Here is a 20,172-nt window from a genome sequence, read left to right as displayed (position 1 = left end):
TCCCTATTACGCTCCTGAACAACATTAATATCATTTTCAAATATCAAATCATACAAATCCCCAGCTCCAACCAAAGGAAACTTCATTTTGAAAAGTTCATAGTTTGTGGGTGGATCCTTATAACATGTATAATGTAGTAAAGTTTTTAAAAAATTAAATAATTTTGATGGTAGTTATCCCATTTTGCTTAACACATGCTCCTTATACTTGTAAGACAATAAACATCTCCAGTGTTTATGTCATAATTCTGGCATAGGATTGAGTTTGGAGAACAAGGTCACTATTTATGAAATGAGCATTTACGTCTTCTTATACCTTGATAACTTGACATTTTGTCACCGCCCAGGGTTTGAAATAAGTTTAAATCACACCAATGTTGCCTTCCCATCTTCAAAGTTACCTGCCAGCATTCAGACATTATTAATATTGGAATAATGTGAAAAATAAGAGACAAATCGCATCTTGATTCTGTTGAAATGATGCAAACAATTAATCTACGAGGAATTATAATTAAACTGAATACGTAAGCAGCGGTAGAAACTAACATTTTTAGTCCACTAGTCCTTATAAAATTATGGACAACATGAGGCAAAACACTTAAAAATGGCAAATTTCTACTACATTTGTAGTCCTTATGATACCTTAACTACTGGGCAGTTTGACAAGGACTACAGGACTAGTGCCAGTTTCTAACACTGTGTAAGTAGTCTTAAAATTATCTGCCAGACAATCAGGCAGGTGGAGGAAAATTTCATGCAGCCCCACAGAAAAGTTACCAGCCACGAGCAGGCAGTTATTTCGGACACAAGACTCCGCCACACTTTGGAATTTGAAATCCTGCTGCACTTGGGAAATTGTTTTGACACCATGGACCATTCATGTCAAAGGTCAAGGACACTGTACTATGCATAATAAACCTTAAACCTTGGAGGGATCTAAAAGAGCTCTTTATGCATTAAAAGAGATTTCAAGTGTTCATGATAGTCTGACAGTTCAGTTGCATCGAATGTTCAAGTGCAGGCCACTACAAAAATATGCTTTGGGGGGAGGGGAGGTTGGAACATGTTTGAAATGGTGGCGCATATCGATGACTTTATCTTTTTATTTCAAATGATACTATTGTAAGCTCTTATTTGGTTGCTGCTGTGAGTATGTTGTACTTGCTACATCTCTGCAGTTGTACCTGTTGTGTCTTTCCTCAGGTTTGAAACGGGTTTTGCGTGGCCGGGAAGACATGGTGAAGAACCGGATGGCTGACTGGGCCCTTGGGGAGGCACTGGCATTTGGGTCGCTTCTCAAGGAAGGAGTTCATGTGCGTCTTAGTGGCCAAGATGTAGAGAGAGGAACATTCAGGTGACTCTAATACTATGACAGTTAAGGATGAGGAACTGTCAGAAATAAAATGAAAGTACTTCTCTGTTTGTTAATATCTAGGTGCTAAGATTCCCCTATTTTTATGGGATATATGTGGAACAAAATCTATCCTGTGATGTGAACAGGCATTAAGACATGTCACCATTATCTTAGTAATTTTTAAGTCAAGATCTCTTAATTTGCTACATTTGCATAAACAAGTCCTTCACAGTCTTATGAGTAAACATCCTTTCTTTGTATTAATCACACATTCACTTCCTAATATATATCAAGAACTGCAATACTACAACCCACAAGCTGAAGTGATTAGTATACTTCTTACCATTGCTAACTTCAAGACCCACTTTTTTATTCCAGTCATCGCCATAGTGTATACCATCACCAAAATATTGACAAGAGCATGTATGTGCCTCTCAACCACCTTTACCCAGACCAGGCGACATACACAGTTGTCAACAGCTCCCTGTCTGAGTTTGCTGTACTAGGTAATGTTAATTACACCAAGTACATTGTCAGGCAACCCAGTGTATTGAGATTGGCATTAGAGTTTTTTAATTGTCATTGCTGTTTTTATATTTCCCTCTATGATACCTTTGTCTTGATACTTGATAAGGACCTCCCCATCAGCTTGATATCATGGTTAAATATCTTCCAAAAGGCCAGAAAATATCATGCTTCACTTTTGAGACAATTACGGGAAGAAATTAAGACTAACAATAAGAGACATGAGAAGCTGAGAAAAGGTGGGTATGCAAAAATCTGTCATGGCCATGGCTTCAATCCATGAGTCTTTGAACTCCTTCTGCACCCACCTTATTTTCATGATCTGGGTATGTCATACGAAGGCTGGCTGAAAAGTTCTAAGTCTAACTGTGAAAGACCCGTACCAAGTCGATGGTTTTCATTTATTTCTCCACATAGTCCCCTTCCAGGTTTACACACTTTTGCTGCAAGGCCAGGATGCCGGTCAAGAAGAAATTTTCTTCAGCCACCCTAAAAAAGTCATTCACAGCGGAAATGACATCATCATTACTAGGAAAATTGCTACCGGCTTGTTCCTTTTTCATTTTGGGAAACAGATGGAAGTCTGACAGGGCCAAATGGGGTGAATAAGGGGGATGGTCAATGAGTTCGAAGCCACAATCATGGATCGCTGACATGGCAACCACCGATTTGTGAACAGGAGCATTGTCTTGGTGGAACAGGACTCCTTTTGTGACGTTCCCCATCGCTTAGCTTTGATAGCTTCACGCAACTGTCTCAGTAGGTCAGCATAATATCTTCCATTGATAGTCTGGCCTTTTTCAAGATAGTCAATCAGCAGAATACCCTTGGAATCCCAAAAGACTGAAGCCATCACCTTTCCAGCAGAAGGAACCGACTTGGCTTTTTGAGGGGCTGGTGATTCCGGATGCTTCCATTGTTTAGACTGAATTTTGGTTTCTAGTTGAAAGTGATGAATCCAGGTCTCATCCATGGATATAAATCGGGCCAAAAAATCCTCTGGATCTGCTTCGAAACAGCATAAATTGTCACGGGACGTCAGGAATCTGACACGTTTCTGATCCACTGTCAAGAGCTTTGGCGCCCATCTTGCAGAAACTTTTGTCATTCCCAACTCGTTGGTGATAATGTGCTCAACCCTCTCATGAGAGATGCCCACAACACTGGCAATATGTTGATTGGTCAATCGTCGATCAGCCATCACCATGTCATGCACCTGGGTAATGTTTTCCGGAATGGTTGCTGTTGAAGGCCTTCCTGAACAAGCGGGTCATCATCAAGGCTCTCTCTGCCACGCTTGAATTCCGCAACCCACTTCTTTACAGTGGAAAAGGAAGGGGCATCATCCCCTAAAGTGGAGACCATGTCAGCATGTATCTGTGTTGGAGTTAGCCCTATAAGTTGCAGGTACTTGATGACTGCCCTATAGCCAGTTTTGTCCATTTGTGGGGATTTCAATGGGTAGGTTCACAAGATGGTCTGGTACAAAGACAATACTAACACTACAGTTGCAGTTCTTATGTCTATGATTCATTAAATGATTGTACTTGTTGGTGGCAAAAGATTGTTTCAATCCGATTGAGATATCCCACTTAGGCTTTGAACTTTTCAGGCAGCCCTCGTACTTCCATCTCTTCGTGGGCAGGCGGGTAGCGTAGTGGCTAAAGCGTTTACTCGTCACGCCGAAGCCCCGGGTTCAATTTCTGACATGGGTACAATGTGTGAAGCTCATTTCTGGTGGCTCCCGCTGTGATATTGTTGGTATATTACTAAAAGCTGCGTAAAACCATCCTCACTCACTCCATCTCTTCGATAAAATAAAGAAAACTCTATCCAAAACCCATTTTGACTTGACCCATGACATCATAGCAGCTGTGGAGAACCTTTTGGACAGCCAAGAGAAGGACTTCTCTGAAACTGTGATAAGATCCCTCTAACATTGTTGGCAAAAGTGTATCAATGGGGAAGGGGATTTTGTTGGAAAGAAAATAATTTTATTGTCAAGTATTTCTATGTGATGTCCAGAACTTATCAATCAACCCTTGTATGTTCCAACATCCTTGTTGCCACCACCAGTTTGTTCAAGAAGTTCTCCTCAGATATTCAATTTGGCCACTGACAGCAACCTTTGTTGACATTTACTACCTTTCCCAGTGAGCTACAGTGCTTGTGCACTATTTGTATATGTAATGTCCCCCACTTCAAACTAAACAGCTAGGTGATGCAAACACATCATTATGAATCATGTCATTCCTCGGAAATGTTGCCAACACTTATGTTTGCTGCCCTATATAGGAAATTACATTTTGTGCAGTGCGAAAATCGATAGTCTGCACATCTATTCACCTTTAGCCTGCTGAATTGTTTTGACTTGAGGCACTGTAAAGAGGGTGGACGATTTCAAACAGTCGGTACTTCATGGATCAAGGGCCAATTGAAGAAATATTTTGCACATTAATTCCTGATGAAAAACTACACATATGATAAATATATAAAAATATCCTGACGTTTTCAATCAATACAACTTAAAGACCAAAGCGAACACAAAATTTGTAAATTTTCTTGAACTAACCTGAATTACATTATTGAAGGTGGTTTGTGTTTCATGTTAGGAACCTCTTTAAATTGTTAAATTTGTGGAAATTGATTTCAATAATCATATTTCAAGGTCATACAGTTAGTTGCAGAAATATGAACATTCGGGTTAATCTAACGTGTCATGTTATGAAATTTGCAGGAAACAATTAATGATTTTTAAATATTCACCAATCCTGATTTCAAGTGTTTTAGTTGAATATTTACAATATACAAAAATACAAATCCTGTGTCATGATGTTAGCAGACATACGAAAATCAAACTTATTGCTATTTTAATATCAACAAACTTTACATTGCCTGCATATATATGCCTTGGAGAAAGTTGACGATCTTCTCAATCAAAGATTATTCATTTGTGATTTTCTATTTAATATGATGAGAGAAAAACGAACATAAAGATTGTGAAATCTGATTGCAATAGTTCACGAAGTGCAAAGGTGATGTCACAGACTGGGGTAGTCTGCTGATAATCTTTTGTTACAAAACAATTACAATAAATAGAGGTTATCATGCGAGTGTGTTTGGGGATTGTAAATATCCTGCATTAGGAATAAACATTGTATTTAGCGAGCATTGGCGAGCTAAATACATAGTGTTTGTTCCTAATACAGGATATTTACCATCACCAAACACACAAACGTGATAACCTCTTTATCATATAATGTCATTCTTTAATTCTGTGCTTGAAAGTTGCTTTCCCTCTCTCACAAACATTACCGAAATATTGTGAGTTTTCCTGGAATGCATGCATTAATATTTATCACGTCATAGGGTAAATGATGTGTCAGTCAGACAGTGACAGTAGCCAATATAGTTACAACTGAAATCTCTTTCTTATACAATGGCGAAGCACCATATATGCAAAACAACAATTGTTTTTACTTGCCTTTCGTGGCAATCCATCAATTTATGTCCCCAAAGTTGCCTAAACTTATAAAATGCCTTACCTATGTCACAGTCAGACACTGATTTTCAGTATATTAGACTGTTCTTTTGATAATGATAGCAATTATCCCTTTGGTTTCTCCAGATTCCCGATGATTAATTCTGACTCAATCGCCGAATTGAAAGGGCGGCGCAATGTTTGTTTATAAACACTAAAAGTAGTCCTTACTTGACCTTTGATATTTGCATCTCTATCCGCATATGACCCCAACGGATATTGTTTTTATCCATTGTCTTTATCCTGCCGAGAAACCTACCCATTATATGATAAATATATATATTTCGCCTGTCACATACAGAATAAACACAAATCACTACATAGTATCAGTAATCATCACTAATATGAAATAACAGTATGACCTTCATGATATAATTGATATATTATATAATCCATTTGACCTTGCATGCTCCTGTGACCCGGAAACGGTAGACGATGAATCAACATGCCACATGCAAGTTTCTCGGTATCATTTATTTGAACTTTTATTGATATTTAAGGATTACCATTCAATGTTACGTTGAATAATGTGAAGGGATATGATTAATGACAAACAAAACAATTCTAAGATATAGTTGTAATATGAATATGAATTCTTGTAACAGTGCATGAGATTATTGTCGTTTAATCCCAATTACTTAAACTGGTGAGTTAGCCATATATTTATAAGAGAATGTTATTGTTTGGAAAAGGAATAGGGCAGATACATGTACCATATTATCTTGAGTATAGTGCGCACCAAAGTATAATGCGCACCCCCTCTAGCAGATTCTGTATATTTTTATTTTTTTGAATATTATGCGCAGAAACATATTACACTGTACCCCTTCAGTGAAGTCTGGTAAACGAATGGGTGATAAGAACCTTGGTCAGTACAAATTTGAAATTTGAGATAAAAAATCACCAGACAATTGTACTTTTTGTTCTGCTAGGCATTGTTTTACATCCAGGGATTTAGATTACCTTGTGTAAACTAAGCTGGAAACAGCAATCACGTTTTCTTGGAATCTACCGGTGATCATTTCAGATTTTGCCTATCATCCAATATTTGTCATTATTCGCAGTGTTTGTTGACTTTATCCAACTAAACAAATCACCATTTGGACAACGCCCAAACGTTTCACTTACGCAGGTCAACAGCATGTCAATGTCCGAAGGTTTATCAAATGAAATCATTTGCGAACTCAATAAAAATGAGATTGACGAAGATTTATACATCCGTGTAAATAATTCTAAAAAATTAAATACAGTTCAATTGGCATTGAGCTAGTTTATAATGACTTTAAAACACATCCATACTGCTATCTCTCGCAACATTAAACGAGTAAATCACAGTACATGTATTTACGTATCATGTTGTGTTGCCATTCTCAACAACCAATTTCTCCTGTTACCATACATTTATCATCAATTTTGTTCGTAACTGCGTATGTAATGTATAATAGCACTGTGATATCCCGGATTGTATATTAGCAACATTATTTGTAGGTGTTTTATAATGCACGGTCTAGCTCGTTCTGTCTCCGTTATTATTGTTGTCGCCGTTTTTGTCTGTACTGTAAGCGACTTATGTAAATAATAGCGCTTTATGTCCCGGTTCTTATATTTTCAACACCACCTACCTACAAGTTTGGTGGGTTCGTTATATTGCAAGGTCTAGCTTCTTTTTTATTTTGTCGTAGTTTTTGTCCATACTGTAAGCGACAGGAAGTGGCTGCTTGTATCATGAGCAACACCGTCATGCCTATCCACAAGTCTTTCCTTTGTTCTGCTGCTTTGTTCTCGGCATTCTCATGTTAATTTTAAGCACTTCAAAAGCTTCCCACCTACTGCCGCTTACACCATCCTTATCTAATTACAGGCATGTTATCTTCATGCGAGAGTTTGCAACCATTTTCCATTACCATGTCACGGTACCTGTGTATACTGAAAAGATGTTCATGTATGTACCCAGTTGTTGGTGTTCGCACACGCCATTACAGTGCAAGCATAGACTTTTACCTCCTTCATGTATTTGATATTTGACGTATCTATGTCAGCTCTCACATGCCCATTGATGCCCTTTGCTACTTTTATAAAGTATTTTCCATCAGTTCTGGAATTCCACCTTTATACGGGTATATCTATTTTATTAAACTGCTTAAGCAACCGCTATTTTTTCCTTAGCTCAGGACACTTTCAAGCGTTGGTCCCATGGTCCCATGGCATGGGCACTTTCAAGCTAAAAGTGTATGTACCTTTTTTTCCTGGCCTCCCTTCATTTACACCAGCCATAATATCCTTTCATTAAGCTCATGAGGTTAATCTTACCCGCATTCTAATAGTAAGTTCTTTACTTTATGATTAACCTTTTGCAAATGCTTGTCAAATTTGGTTAAAACACATAACCTACTGTCATGTTCTCCTCCTGTAGCTCAGGATGCACAACTCACAGTGGGTCCCAATGCTTGGGCACATTTAAGCTCAAATGTCTATGTATGTTGTCTAAGGTGCTATTTAATGTAGCCAAATACACTCAAGAATAAAATGGATTGTAATAGTATTACAGGATCACGATCCATGTGGAGTTGTTTGTTTACCGCCATTGCCATGATCGTATATGTTCCATCCAATCGATGATGTTACGATTCAGATTGTTTTTCTTTATAATTAATTATTCCGAAAGTTGCTAATTTTTCGAAATAAGGAACTTGAGTGTTTTCTTTTCATCAAGTAACAAAGATGTGAAAAATGATAAAATTGTAAAGAAAATTTCGAGCTGCATGATGCTCAATGTGAAGTGCCAAAAGTCACCAATGGCCATTTCTGAAAGTTGCATGCCGAGAAATTTGGCTGATACTTTCTTAACTCCCGATGTTTTCTTTTTTAGGTAAATAATCTCCTGAAAGTTTTGATATTTTGCAAGCTAAGCATTTATGCTTACCACACCTTACTTAAAAGACACTCAAAGCCTATTCGTAAAACAGTTATCATGGTTATTGCGAGTTTCATTTGGGGGTGTCCTCTGACTATGCGCCTGTCAAATGGGTTAGACAGTAGCATTGAGAGCAAAGCTATCGCCAATACACAATCTTGGCAGTCTTCATATTTATCCAATTAGTTTTAAAATGCAGTGTGAAATTGTTCTGAAAACATGCTAGAATCTATAAATGTATTATAAAAAGAAAACTATCCCAAATTTAATGTGAAACTAACACTAAAAACATGTGTGCAGCATTTTATTGATGTGTGTGTGTGTGTGTGTGTGTGTGTGTGTGTGTGTGTGTGTGTGTGTGTGCACATCAATAAAATGCTACATATATGTTTTATTGATGTGTGTGTGTATATATATATATACACACACACATCAATAAAATGCTACACACATGTTTTTAGTGTTAGTTTCACATTAAATTTGGGATAGTTTCCTTTTATAAATACATTTATAGATTCTAGCATGTTTTCAGAACAATTTCACCGTTCATTTTAAAACTAATTGGATAAATATGAAGACTGCCAAGATTGTGTATATATAAACACACATCATGCACTTGCGTATATCAGACGGTATTAGGATCTGTACCAAAACGTCGCCTTCACAGTAAATAAAGAAGTTTGTTTTATTCTTCAGTAGGAAAGACTAAGTTTTCCGAAGTTGAGAAAAGTGATATTTTCATTGCAGTGAACATAACACTTGATATTTCACTGCTGTGATCATAACACTTTGACGGAACTGTTGTCATACAAGAGTTACCTCCCCTCAAATTATCTCCCTCTATCGTAAGTGTCTGGCCCGTACACAAACTATTGACTTCATTTTTATAACCCCATTTACGAAGTAAATCGTGGATATATAGCGTTCCGTCCGTCTGTCCTTTCGTCAGAGCTTTTGTACGGCCCATCACTTTTTAACTATGTACCCTAGCTTTACCAAACTTTCTACACACATTAACCACAATGAGTACTTGTGCCTTTTGCTAGTTTGAAGATTCTGAATTTTTTTATATTTGTCGTTTCCATGGAAACATTAGAAACTTAAACTTTTAGGGTGGGTGTTTTGTACGGCCCATATCTTTTTAACTATGCATCCTAGCTTCATCAAGCTTGCTACACACATTTACCACAATGAGTACTAGTGCCTTTTGCTAGTTTGAAGATTCTGAATTTTTTTATTTTAGCCATTTCCATGTTTTTTGTACGATCCATGTTTACAATATTATGTATCCTAGCTTCAGCAAACTTGCTACATTAACCACTATGATTGTTTTTTTATCTTTTATAAGATTCTGAAAGTTTTCTCTTTTGCTGTTTTCATGGAAACATGATGGAATTTAGAAATTTTGATGACTGGTTTTGTATAGCTAATATATTTTCCAAAATTGTTATCACACATGTAGATCATCATAAGTATCTGTGGCAGCCTTACTCCCCTTGGCAGAAACAAGATTTTAAAATCGTTAATTATTCCTAAGCTACATCACTTATTCAGTTCACTGCCAAATCCAAACACTGATGTTGTTAATGCGTTTCAAAGAAATTGTTTTAAGTTTATCTGGAAGAATAAGCCTGATAAAATTAAGAGAAACCAAATCATTTGTGAAAAAAAGGATGGAGGGTTCAATGTCCCTAACATTAAAGCAACAATCCAGGCTAAAAAAATATCAATGATAAGACGCTTTCTTACTTCGAAATCCAAGTGGAGTTATCTATTTAATCTTCCCAAGTTACCGGTAGGTGCAGGCAATATATTAGAACATAACTGTAACTACTTAAGAAATAAACTACAACCACTCATCCCTAACAATTACTACAAAGATATTTTGACTGCCTGGTGGGACTTAAACGCTCAACTGGAACACAACGCAAATCATTTACTGGCCGATAATATTTGGTTTAACAGTAATATATGTATTGGGCGTAAGCCCGTCTTTTATAGCACCTGGAATCAAAAGGGGGTACGTTTCAGAAATGACCTCCTTGACAAAGATGGAAAATTTCTGTCGTTTGACAACTTTTCAAAATCTTTCGAGATAAAAACGAACTTTTTTACTATATAACGGCCTTATCGTGGCCATTAAACACTATTTCAAGGCAAGTAATGTTGAACTAGAAGAATTGAACAAGTTGCAAAATCCAATTATACCCCCATGTATCGAAAATGTGCTTAAATTTGCAAATGGATCGAAATGCTTCTACAACTGACTAATTTCAGAAGTCACTACAAAAAATGTACACTGTACGAAATGGGAAAAGAATATTCTAAAGGATGACTCAATTGATAACTGGTCCCAATACAATAGAATGACTTTTCGATGTACGAGAGACACTAAACTGCAAAGGCTCCAATACAAAATACTTCATCATATACTTCCGACTAATGTTTTCTTGTGTAAATTAGGTTATGTTGAAAGTCGAAATTGCAGTTTTGGTTCAGTTGATATCGAGGCCCCAATCCATCTTTTCTGGTCCTGTAATATGGTTCAGCAAATCTGGCGTCAACTTGAAGTTTGGCTACTTCAAAAGGCTAACATCGAAATCAAAATTACAAAGAAACATGTGATGATTGGCTTTCCAGAAAAGCGCAATGACCCTCTAAATATCATCTTCTTGATAACAAAAGACCTTATATTTAAAAGTAAGTTAAATAAGTCAAGTCTTTCAAAACAAAATAAGAAACTACTACAACCTTACTAAATGTGCAGCGATTATTGATTGTGACATTGGCCTATTCTATAAATTTTGGTCAACATGCCGTCATCTATTTAGATGTTTAATCAACTATGTACTGGAATGTCACATTTTATCAAATAAATGTAAAATGATTGAAAAAATAAAAAATTATTAAAAAAAGAAAGAAATCATAAGTATCTGTGCTTTGTGTTAGTTTGAATTTATGATTTCTTTACCATATCTGTTAAGGCTAGATGGAAATAATTAATTTATTGATTTTCTTATATGATATTGTTCCATTTTTTATGTGTTTTTATATCAACAATTTTTGGTCCTTTGGATAATTCTTCTTATGTAACTCCTCAATCAAATTTTTATTCAAAGGTGTTCATGGTGATCTACTTCCTCGTAGTGAACACTGGTAACATGGGAGATTTGGGGGGGTCAATTGTCACTGGAACTCAATCTTAGTTTTTAAAACATTGAAGTTAAAATCAGTTAGAAATATGTAATATTTCATTAATTAACAAACTATTTACTATTTGTTGTTGACCAGCGGGGATAACAGGGGGTATGTGAGCTTTGCTCACTTCTTTCTTGTTACGTTTATTCCACATTGACAAGGCAAAATTATGATATATGGTCATTTATGGAATTCATATCACTTCATCCAGTTTATTCTCTCGAAAATGTTTCATTATAAACTGTAAATTGCTCATTTAACTCATCAACCGAGACTGTTCATTTCACAAAGCTCCATTTTTGTTACTTGACCAGCTTGTATTCTTTAGTCTCGTAGTTTTCAAGAATATTTTTTGTTAAAGTTGATTTTGTACATAATGATATTTATATGATACAGAATTTTCATGATCCTTAATATTTTTTGTTACTTTTGTTTATATTTTTTAAGATTTTGCAAACACGAAACTACATTTTTAGTCGCAAATACTAGGAATGGTGAACCGTCCCTGTGTAAATATATCCTTTCCCCTTGTCACTCGATGAGAGAAACATGATATATCGACACATGAAATATCCTCTATGGTTTTCCATAAATTGTCTCTACTTTGTCATCTTTGTCAGCTTCTAAGTAATGTAAAATCTATATTTTTGTTTGTGCAGTGATAACATTTATTCTCTACATTTCCCCATGTTCCTAGCTTCACAATGTCCCCTGCCATGTCCTGCCATAAATATATTTTTGATAGTTTGGGATTTTAAATTTTTTTTTTTTTTCGAGTTTCCATGGCAACGACTTTGATTTAGACTGAAAATGGTGGTAGGCCTTGTTCCCGGGGCAAATCTTGAAAACTGTATCATATTTCTTCACCAAACTTGGCACATAGATAGATCTAGTGGTAAACTGGTGCCTTTTGATAGCTTGGGGATTGAAAAAAATAATTATTTTTTGAGTTTCAATGGCAACGACTTTGATTTAGACTGAAAATGGCGGTAGTCCTCATTTCCGGAGCAGATCTTGAAAACCGTACCATATTTCTTCACCAAACTTGGCACATAGATAGATCTAGTGTTGAACTGGTGCCTTTTAATAGTTTGGGATTTAAAAAGAAATTATTTTTTGAGATTCAATGGCAACGACTTTGATTTAGACTGAAAATGGCGGTAGTCCTCATTTCCGGAGCAGATCTTGAAAACCGTACCATATTTCTTCACCAAACTTGGCACATAGATAGATCTAGTGTTGAACTGGTGCCTTTTGATAGTTTGGGATTTTTAAAAAGAAATAAATTTTTGAGTTTCCATGGCAACGACTTTGATTTAGACTAAAAATGGCGGTAGGCCTCGTTCCCGGGGCAGATCTTGAAAACTGTATCATATTTCTTCACCAAACTTGGCACATAGGTAGATCTAGTGATGAACTGGTGCCTTTTGATAGTTTGGGGATTTTAAAAAGAAATATTTTTTGAGTTTCAATGGCAACGACTTTGATTTAGACTGAAAATGGCGGTAGTCCTCATTTCCGGAGCAGATCTTGAAAACCGTACCATATTTCTTCACCAAACTTGGCACATAGATAGATCTAGTGTTGAACTGGTGCCTTTTGATAGTTTGGGATTTAAAAAGTAATTATTTTTCGAGTTTCCATGGCAACAACTTTGATTTAGACTGAAAATGGCGGTAGTCCTTGTTTCTGGAGCAGATCTTGAAAACCGTACCATATTTCTTCACCAAACTTGGCACATAGATAGATCTAGGGGTGAACTGGTGCCTTTTGATAGTTTGGGGATTTTTCAAAAGAAATAAATTTTTGAGTTTCCATGGCAACGACTTTGATTTAGACTAAAATGGCGGTAAGCCTCGTTCCCGGGGCAGATCTTGAAAACTGTATCATATTTCTTCACCAAACTTGGCACATAGATAGATCTAGTGATGAACTGGTGCCTTTTGATAGTTTGGGGATTTTAAAAAGAAATATTTTTTGAGTTTCAATGGCAACGACTTTGATTTAGACTGAAAATGGTGGTAGTCCTCATTTCCAGGTCAGATCTTGAAAACCGTACCATATTTCTTCACCAAACTTGGCACATAGATAGATCTAGTGGTGAACTGGTGCCTTTTGATAGTTTGGGATTTAAAAAAAATAAATTTTTTGAGTTTCCATGGCAACGACTTTGATTTAGACTGAAAATGGCGGTAGTCCTTGTTCCTGGAGCAGATCTTGAAAACCGTACCATATTTCTTCACCAAACTTGGCACATAGATAGATCTAGGGGTGAACTGGTGCCTTTTGATAGTTTGGGATTTAAAAAAAATAAATTTTTTGAGTTTCCATGGCAACGACTTTGATTTAGACTGAAAATGGCGGTAGGCCTCGTTCACAGAGCAGATCTTGAAAATCGTATCATATTTCTTCACTAAACTTGGCACATAGATAGATCTAGTGGTGAACTGGTGCCTTTTGATAGTTTGGGATTTTTAAAAAGAAATAAATTTTTGAGTTTTCATGGCAACGACTTTGATTTAGACTAAAAATGGCGGTAGGCCTCGTTCCCGGGGCAGATCTTGAAAACTGTATCATATTTCTTCACCAAACTTGGCACATAGGTAGATCTAGTGATGAACTGGTGCCTTTTGATAGTTTGGGGATTTTAAAAAGAAATATTTTTTGAGTTTCAATGGCAACGACTTTGATTTAGACTGAAAATGGCGGTAGTCCTCATTTCCGGAGCAGATCTTGAAAACCGTACCATATTTCTTCACCAAACTTGGCACATAGATAGATCTAGGGGTGAACTGGTGCCTTTTGATAGTTTGGGATTTAAAAAAAATAAATTTTTTGAGTTTCCATGGCAACGACTTTGATTTAGACTGAAAATGGCGGTAGGCCTCGTTCACAGAGCAGATCTTGAAAATCGTATCATATTTCTTCACTAAACTTGGCACATAGATAGATCTAGTGGTGAACTGGTGCCTTTTGATAGTTGCAGAATTTTTAAAAAGAAATATTTTTTTAGATTCAATGGCAACGACTTTGATTTAGACTGAAAATGGCGGTAGTCCTCATTTCTGGAGCAGATCTTGAAAACCGTACCATATTTCTTCACCAAACTTGGCACATAGATAGATCTAGTGTTGAACTGGTGCCATTTGATAGTTTGGGATTTAAAAAGAAATTATTTTTCGAGTTTCCATGGCAACAACTTTGATTTAGACTGAAAATGGCGGTAGTCCTCATTTCCGGAGCAGATCTTGAAAACCGTACCATATTTCTTCACCAAACTTGGCACATAGATAGATCTAGTGTTGAACTGGTGCCTTTTAATAGTTTGGGATTTAAAAAGAAATTATTTTTTGAGATTCAATGGCAACGACTTTGATTTAGACTGAAAATGGCGGTAGTCCTCATTTCCGGAGCAGATCTTGAAAACCGTACCATATTTCTTCACCAAACTTGGCACATAGATAGATCTAGTGGTGAACTGGTGCCTTTTGATAGTTTGGGATTTTTAAAAAGAAATAAATTTTTGAGTTTCCATGGCAACGACTTTGATTTAGACTAAAAATGGCGGTAGGCCTCGTTCCCGGGGCAGATCTTGAAAACTGTATCATATTTCTTCACCAAACTTGGCACATAGGTAGATCTAGTGATGAACTGGTGCCTTTTGATAGTTTGGGGATTTTAAAAAGAAATATTTTTTGAGTTTCAATGGCAACGACTTTGATTTAGATTGAAAATGGCGGTAGTCCTCATTTCCGGAGCAGATCTTGAAAACTGTATCATATTTCTTCACCAAACTTGGCACATAGGTAGATCTAGTGATGAACTGGTGCCTTTTGATAGTTTGGGATTTTAAAAAGAAATATTTTTTGAGTTTCAATGGCAACGACTTTGATTTAGACTGAAAATGGCGGTAGTCCTCATTTCCGGAGCAGATCTTGAAAACCGTACCATATTTCTTCACCAAACTTGGCACATAGATAGATCTAGTGTTGAACTGGTGCCTTTTGATAGTTTGGGATTTAAAAAGAAATTATTTTTCGAGTTTCCATGGCAACAACTTTGATTTAGACTGAAAATGGCGGTAGTCCTTGTTTCTGGAGCAGATCTTGAAAACCGTACCATATTTCTTCACCAAACTTGGCACATAGATAGATCTAGGGGTGAACTGGTGCCTTTTGATAGGTTGGGATTTTTCAAAAGAAATAAATTTTTGAGTTTCCATGGCAACGACTTTGATTTAGACTAAAATGGCGGTAAGCCTCGTTCCCGGGGCAGATCTTGAAAACTGTATCATATTTCTTCACCAAACTTGGCACATAGATAGATCTAGTGATGAACTGGTGCCTATTGATAGTTTGGGATTTAAAAAGAAATTATTTTTCGAGTTTCCATGGCAACAACTTTGATTTAGACTGAAAATGGCGGTAGTCCTTGTTTCTGGAGCAGATCTTGAAAACCGTACCATATTTCTTCACCAAACTTGGCACATAGATAGATCTAGGGGTGAACTGGTGCCTTTTGATAGGTTGGGATTTAAAAAAAATAAATTTTTTGAGTTTCCATGGCAACGACTTTGATTTAGACTGAAAATGGCGGTAGGCCTCGTTCACAGAGCAGATCTTGAAAATCGTATCATATTTCTTCACTAAACTTGGCACATAGATAGATCTAGTGGTAAACTGGTGCCTTTTGATAGTTGCGGAATTTTTAAAAAGAAATATTTTTTGAGATTCAATGGCAAAGACTTTGATTTAGACTGAAAATGGCGGTAGTCCTCATTTCCGGAGCAGATCTTGAAAACTGTACCATATTTCTTCACCAAACTTGGCACATAGATAGATCTAGTGTTGAACTGGTGCCATTTGATAGTTTGGGATTTAAAAAGAAATTATTTTTCGAGTTTCCATGGCAACGACTTTGATTTAGACTGAAAATGGCGGTAGTCCTCATTTCCGGAGCAGATCTTGAAAACCGTACCATATTTCTTCACCAAACTTGGCACATAGATAGATCTAGTGTTGAACTGGTGCCTTTTAATAGTTTGGGATTTAAAAAAGAAATATTTTTTGAGATTCAATGGCAACGACTTTGATTTAGACTGAAAATGGCGGTAGTCCTCATTTCCGGAGCAGATCTTGAAAACCGTACCATATTTCTTCACCAAACTTGGCACATAGATAGATCTAGGGGTGAACTGGTGCCTTTTGATAGGTTGGGATTTTTAAAAAGAAATAAATTTTTGAGTTTCCATGGCAACGACTTTGATTTAGACTAAAATGGCGGTAGGCCTCGTTCACAGAGCAGATCTTGAAAACCGTACCATATTTCTTCACCAAACTTGGCACATAGATAGATCTAGTGGTGAACTGGTGCCTTTTGATAGTTGCGGAATTTTAAAAAGAAATATTTTTTTAGATTCAATGGCAACGACTTTGATTTAGAATGAAAATGGCGGTAGTCCTCATTTCCGGAGCAGATTTTGAAAACCGTACAATATTTCTTTACCAAACTTGGCACATAGATAGATCAAGTGTTGAACTGGTGCCTTTTGATAGGTTGGGATTTAAAAAGAAATTATTTTTCGAGTTTTCATGGCAACGACTTTGATTTAGACTGAAAATGGCGGTAGTCCTCGTTCCCGGGGCAGATCTTGAAAACTGTATCATATTTCTTCACCAAACTTGGCACATAGATAGATCTAGTGATGAACTGGTGCCTTTTGATAGTTTGGGGATTTTAAAAAGAAATATTTTTTGAGTTTCAATGGCAACGACTTTGATTTAGACTGAAAATGGTGGTAGTCCTCATTTCCAGGTCAGATCTTGAAAACGGTACCATATTTCTTTACAAAAAGGCCCAGTGAACATAGTTCACAGGAGCTAATGCATTGCACACACCCGACATGTCATATTGGCGGGGGATGTGAGTATTTCATGCTTGTTCACCATAGTAACTCCCAGCTCACTTCCAACTTCCCTCACGTTAAAAATACTCTGTATCATGTTACATTTAAGCTATCCCACAATGCACCATTCTATCCTCTGCTCATGCCCAGTACTACGGACATGACGTCACAATGTTTTCTTATATTAACCCCAACAGCCTCGATATCGTTTACCTATTTCTGTCATTGTCTATACCAGCTGCAGAGATGATCCTTGACAATCCCATGCAATCTTTTGTTATCAAACACCATCCGTCAGCTATTCGTGCCTGCATGTGGCTTTGACACCTCATCATGGCTGATAAACGAGCCAACAAAGGCCGGATCACAAGATCAAATTCAGCAACCCCCGTTAGAGTTAACAACAATGGTTTGACCTCTCAACCCGATCAAGATGGCAGCCAACCTGTACGGAACCGTGTCAACCGAAGTGAACCTTATCGCACAACTGCTGATTTACTGGGGTTATTAACCAGACAAGGAGTTCACGTACCGGCATCATGGAACCGACGATTGCATAATGAGAACCTACGCCATAGGTCTCTGGGGGACAGTGCGATTACGACATCTGCCAACCATTCCGACCCACTTCCGGCAGCAGAGCCGACACGCATGGAGATAATAGCAGACGACGTAAACAGTCCAACCTTGCATCCTGACATGTTGATAACATGCATGATCATGAGAGCATCCAGACAGGTCAGACAGCCGTGCATAATGCCCCCCCTAGTGTTACCACAGTTGAATCACTGCAACGCGAGATCGCTGAACTCAAGTTAATGGTGTATGGACGCTGTCAACAAACCACAAGCCATTCACAAGTCGACCAGACAGAAAGTTGCAACTTTACAGGAATTCATCCTATCACCAATCCCCCCCCCCCCCGGATGGACGGGGCATCGGATTCCCTTCCACATATCAACACAGTGGCAACAGCAGTTAAGAAGAAGATTCAAGAGGGTAAATACTGCAACTTAGCATTGTTACTTCTACCTACCCAAGACGCTGTAGAAGCCAGGGTGTCGGAATTTGATGGGAATGTGTACCAACTAAAACATGACCCCAGGACTAACAGATCACTCACTTTGAGAGAATTTATCCAGGCCTTCGGAATATTTAAGGATGTGTACTGTGAGCCTAACAATGCTAAGAGGAAACAACTCGATGGCCATGAGCAAACTGTCATTGAATTGTCTACTATTTATGGTGGTACAACACATTATGACTATCATAAACTATTCGCATCAAGAGTGGCAGCGTATGCTGAGAAAGGAGTACACATTAGATGGGATATGCGTGACCAACACCTGTACAGTTTGTGTTCTTCAGGACTGCGCTCTTGAGCATGTGCAGTGTGTCACAGTATCACTCATGGAACGGATCTCTGTCCCAACATTGTCGAGAATTCCTATCGGAAACCACCCATAAAGCAGGAACGGACTATCATATACGACAGGAAAGCAGGTGGCGGCATGGACTCCAGGGGCAGACCTCGAGTTAAGAAGTATGGCAAAGAACTTTGCAATAATTTCAATGACTTGGGGTGTTCACGCAATCCATGCCCATTCCTCCACATGTGTTTGCCTTGTAATTCCGACAAACATGGCCACAAGAACTGCAAGCCTGAGAACGAGAAGAAGAATCGGGAATGACTGTCTGATAATGTGCAGCAGGGTATGCATTATTTCCCCTATCAATTAGACCTTACGCCGGTCAATGAATCCATTGTTTGTCAAATGCAACCTTGCACCCATCAGCAGAGCTTCTTTCCTGTACTGGCTGAGCATAGCCTTTGCTAGGACAGGTCTTGACTCCAAAGAGTATTCTGGACATTCTTTCAGAATTGGTGCTGCTACTACGGCTGCCAGTGTGCGCATCAAAGACCACCTCATCAAGACGATGGGCCGTTGGAGTTCAGATTGTTTTACTCGATACATACGGACTCCGGAAGCCACTCTGAGCCAAGCCCAGAGATCTTTGTGTAGAATGTAGACTTGTCGTTACTACAGACTCTTGTGTTACTGTGTACATTATGCAATCTGTTGATAGCCTACTGTCCCTTAAAGTATAGGAGTCAGCATTCCACTAATTTTAAGGACTTTTATGTTTGTGTACCATGGTGACTATCTTGTGTTTATACTTTGACTGTAGTCTACCCTGTGCTGGACATTATGCTTATAACGCTGTGATGATCATGTGCAGGCTTAGGCCCATATCCCTCGTACAGACTTTACAGGATTTACGTTGAGACCCTTCATCACACCTTGGACTGTGTTAGACTTACCCTGGTGTGTTTAGACCTATTTGGTCATTTCCTTTTTTTTCTTTTCTCTCAATCATCAGCGTATAACTGTGGATTACATTCATGGGACTCCCTAATTCTTACTCTTTTTGTGTTTAAACATGTGTTCTTCCTTGTCCATTCCATGTGTAGATTTTAATCTTCTCCAATTTCATCCTTTGGGGGCTCTCGGTTGCACACAACCTCATTTGGGCTTCACAAGTCATTCCATCCCCTGCATACTGCATAGGAATGGCTTGTGGCCCCCAAAGTACCTTTCTTCCAATTTACAGTCCAGGGCCGGCACGGTCGCAGGACTTTTTCATTACCCGCAGGGTAACTAGCATTCTACCTTTTCATTCATACCCGCAGGATTTTTCATTCATACCCGCAGGGTATGTCTTTTATGTAGCAAC

At 37.8% G+C, this 20,172-nt stretch overlaps 1 protein-coding gene across 2 annotated transcripts in view; it reads left to right on the top strand.

Moving 5' to 3' along the window:
• Positions 1-20,172, top strand: part of LOC124117939 (2-oxoglutarate dehydrogenase, mitochondrial-like) — a 110,555-nt gene that overhangs the window by 61,157 nt on the left and 29,226 nt on the right. For both annotated transcript variants that reach the window (XM_046479954.2, XM_046479953.2), the window contains exons 13-14: positions 1,203-1,353; positions 1,732-1,859. In XM_046479954.2, coding sequence (XP_046335910.2) covers positions 1,203-1,353; positions 1,732-1,859 — 279 coding nt within the window. The remainder of the gene's footprint in view (positions 1-1,202; positions 1,354-1,731; positions 1,860-20,172) is intronic.

This window comes from Haliotis rufescens, unplaced genomic scaffold, assembly GCF_023055435.1.
Source record: "Haliotis rufescens isolate VD_foot unplaced genomic scaffold, xgHalRufe1.0.p SCAF_28, whole genome shotgun sequence".
Taxonomy (NCBI): Eukaryota; Metazoa; Mollusca; class Gastropoda; order Lepetellida; family Haliotidae; genus Haliotis; species Haliotis rufescens.
The sequence above is the reverse complement of the archived record's forward strand: the minus strand, read 5'-3'. Positions and strand labels throughout refer to the sequence as shown.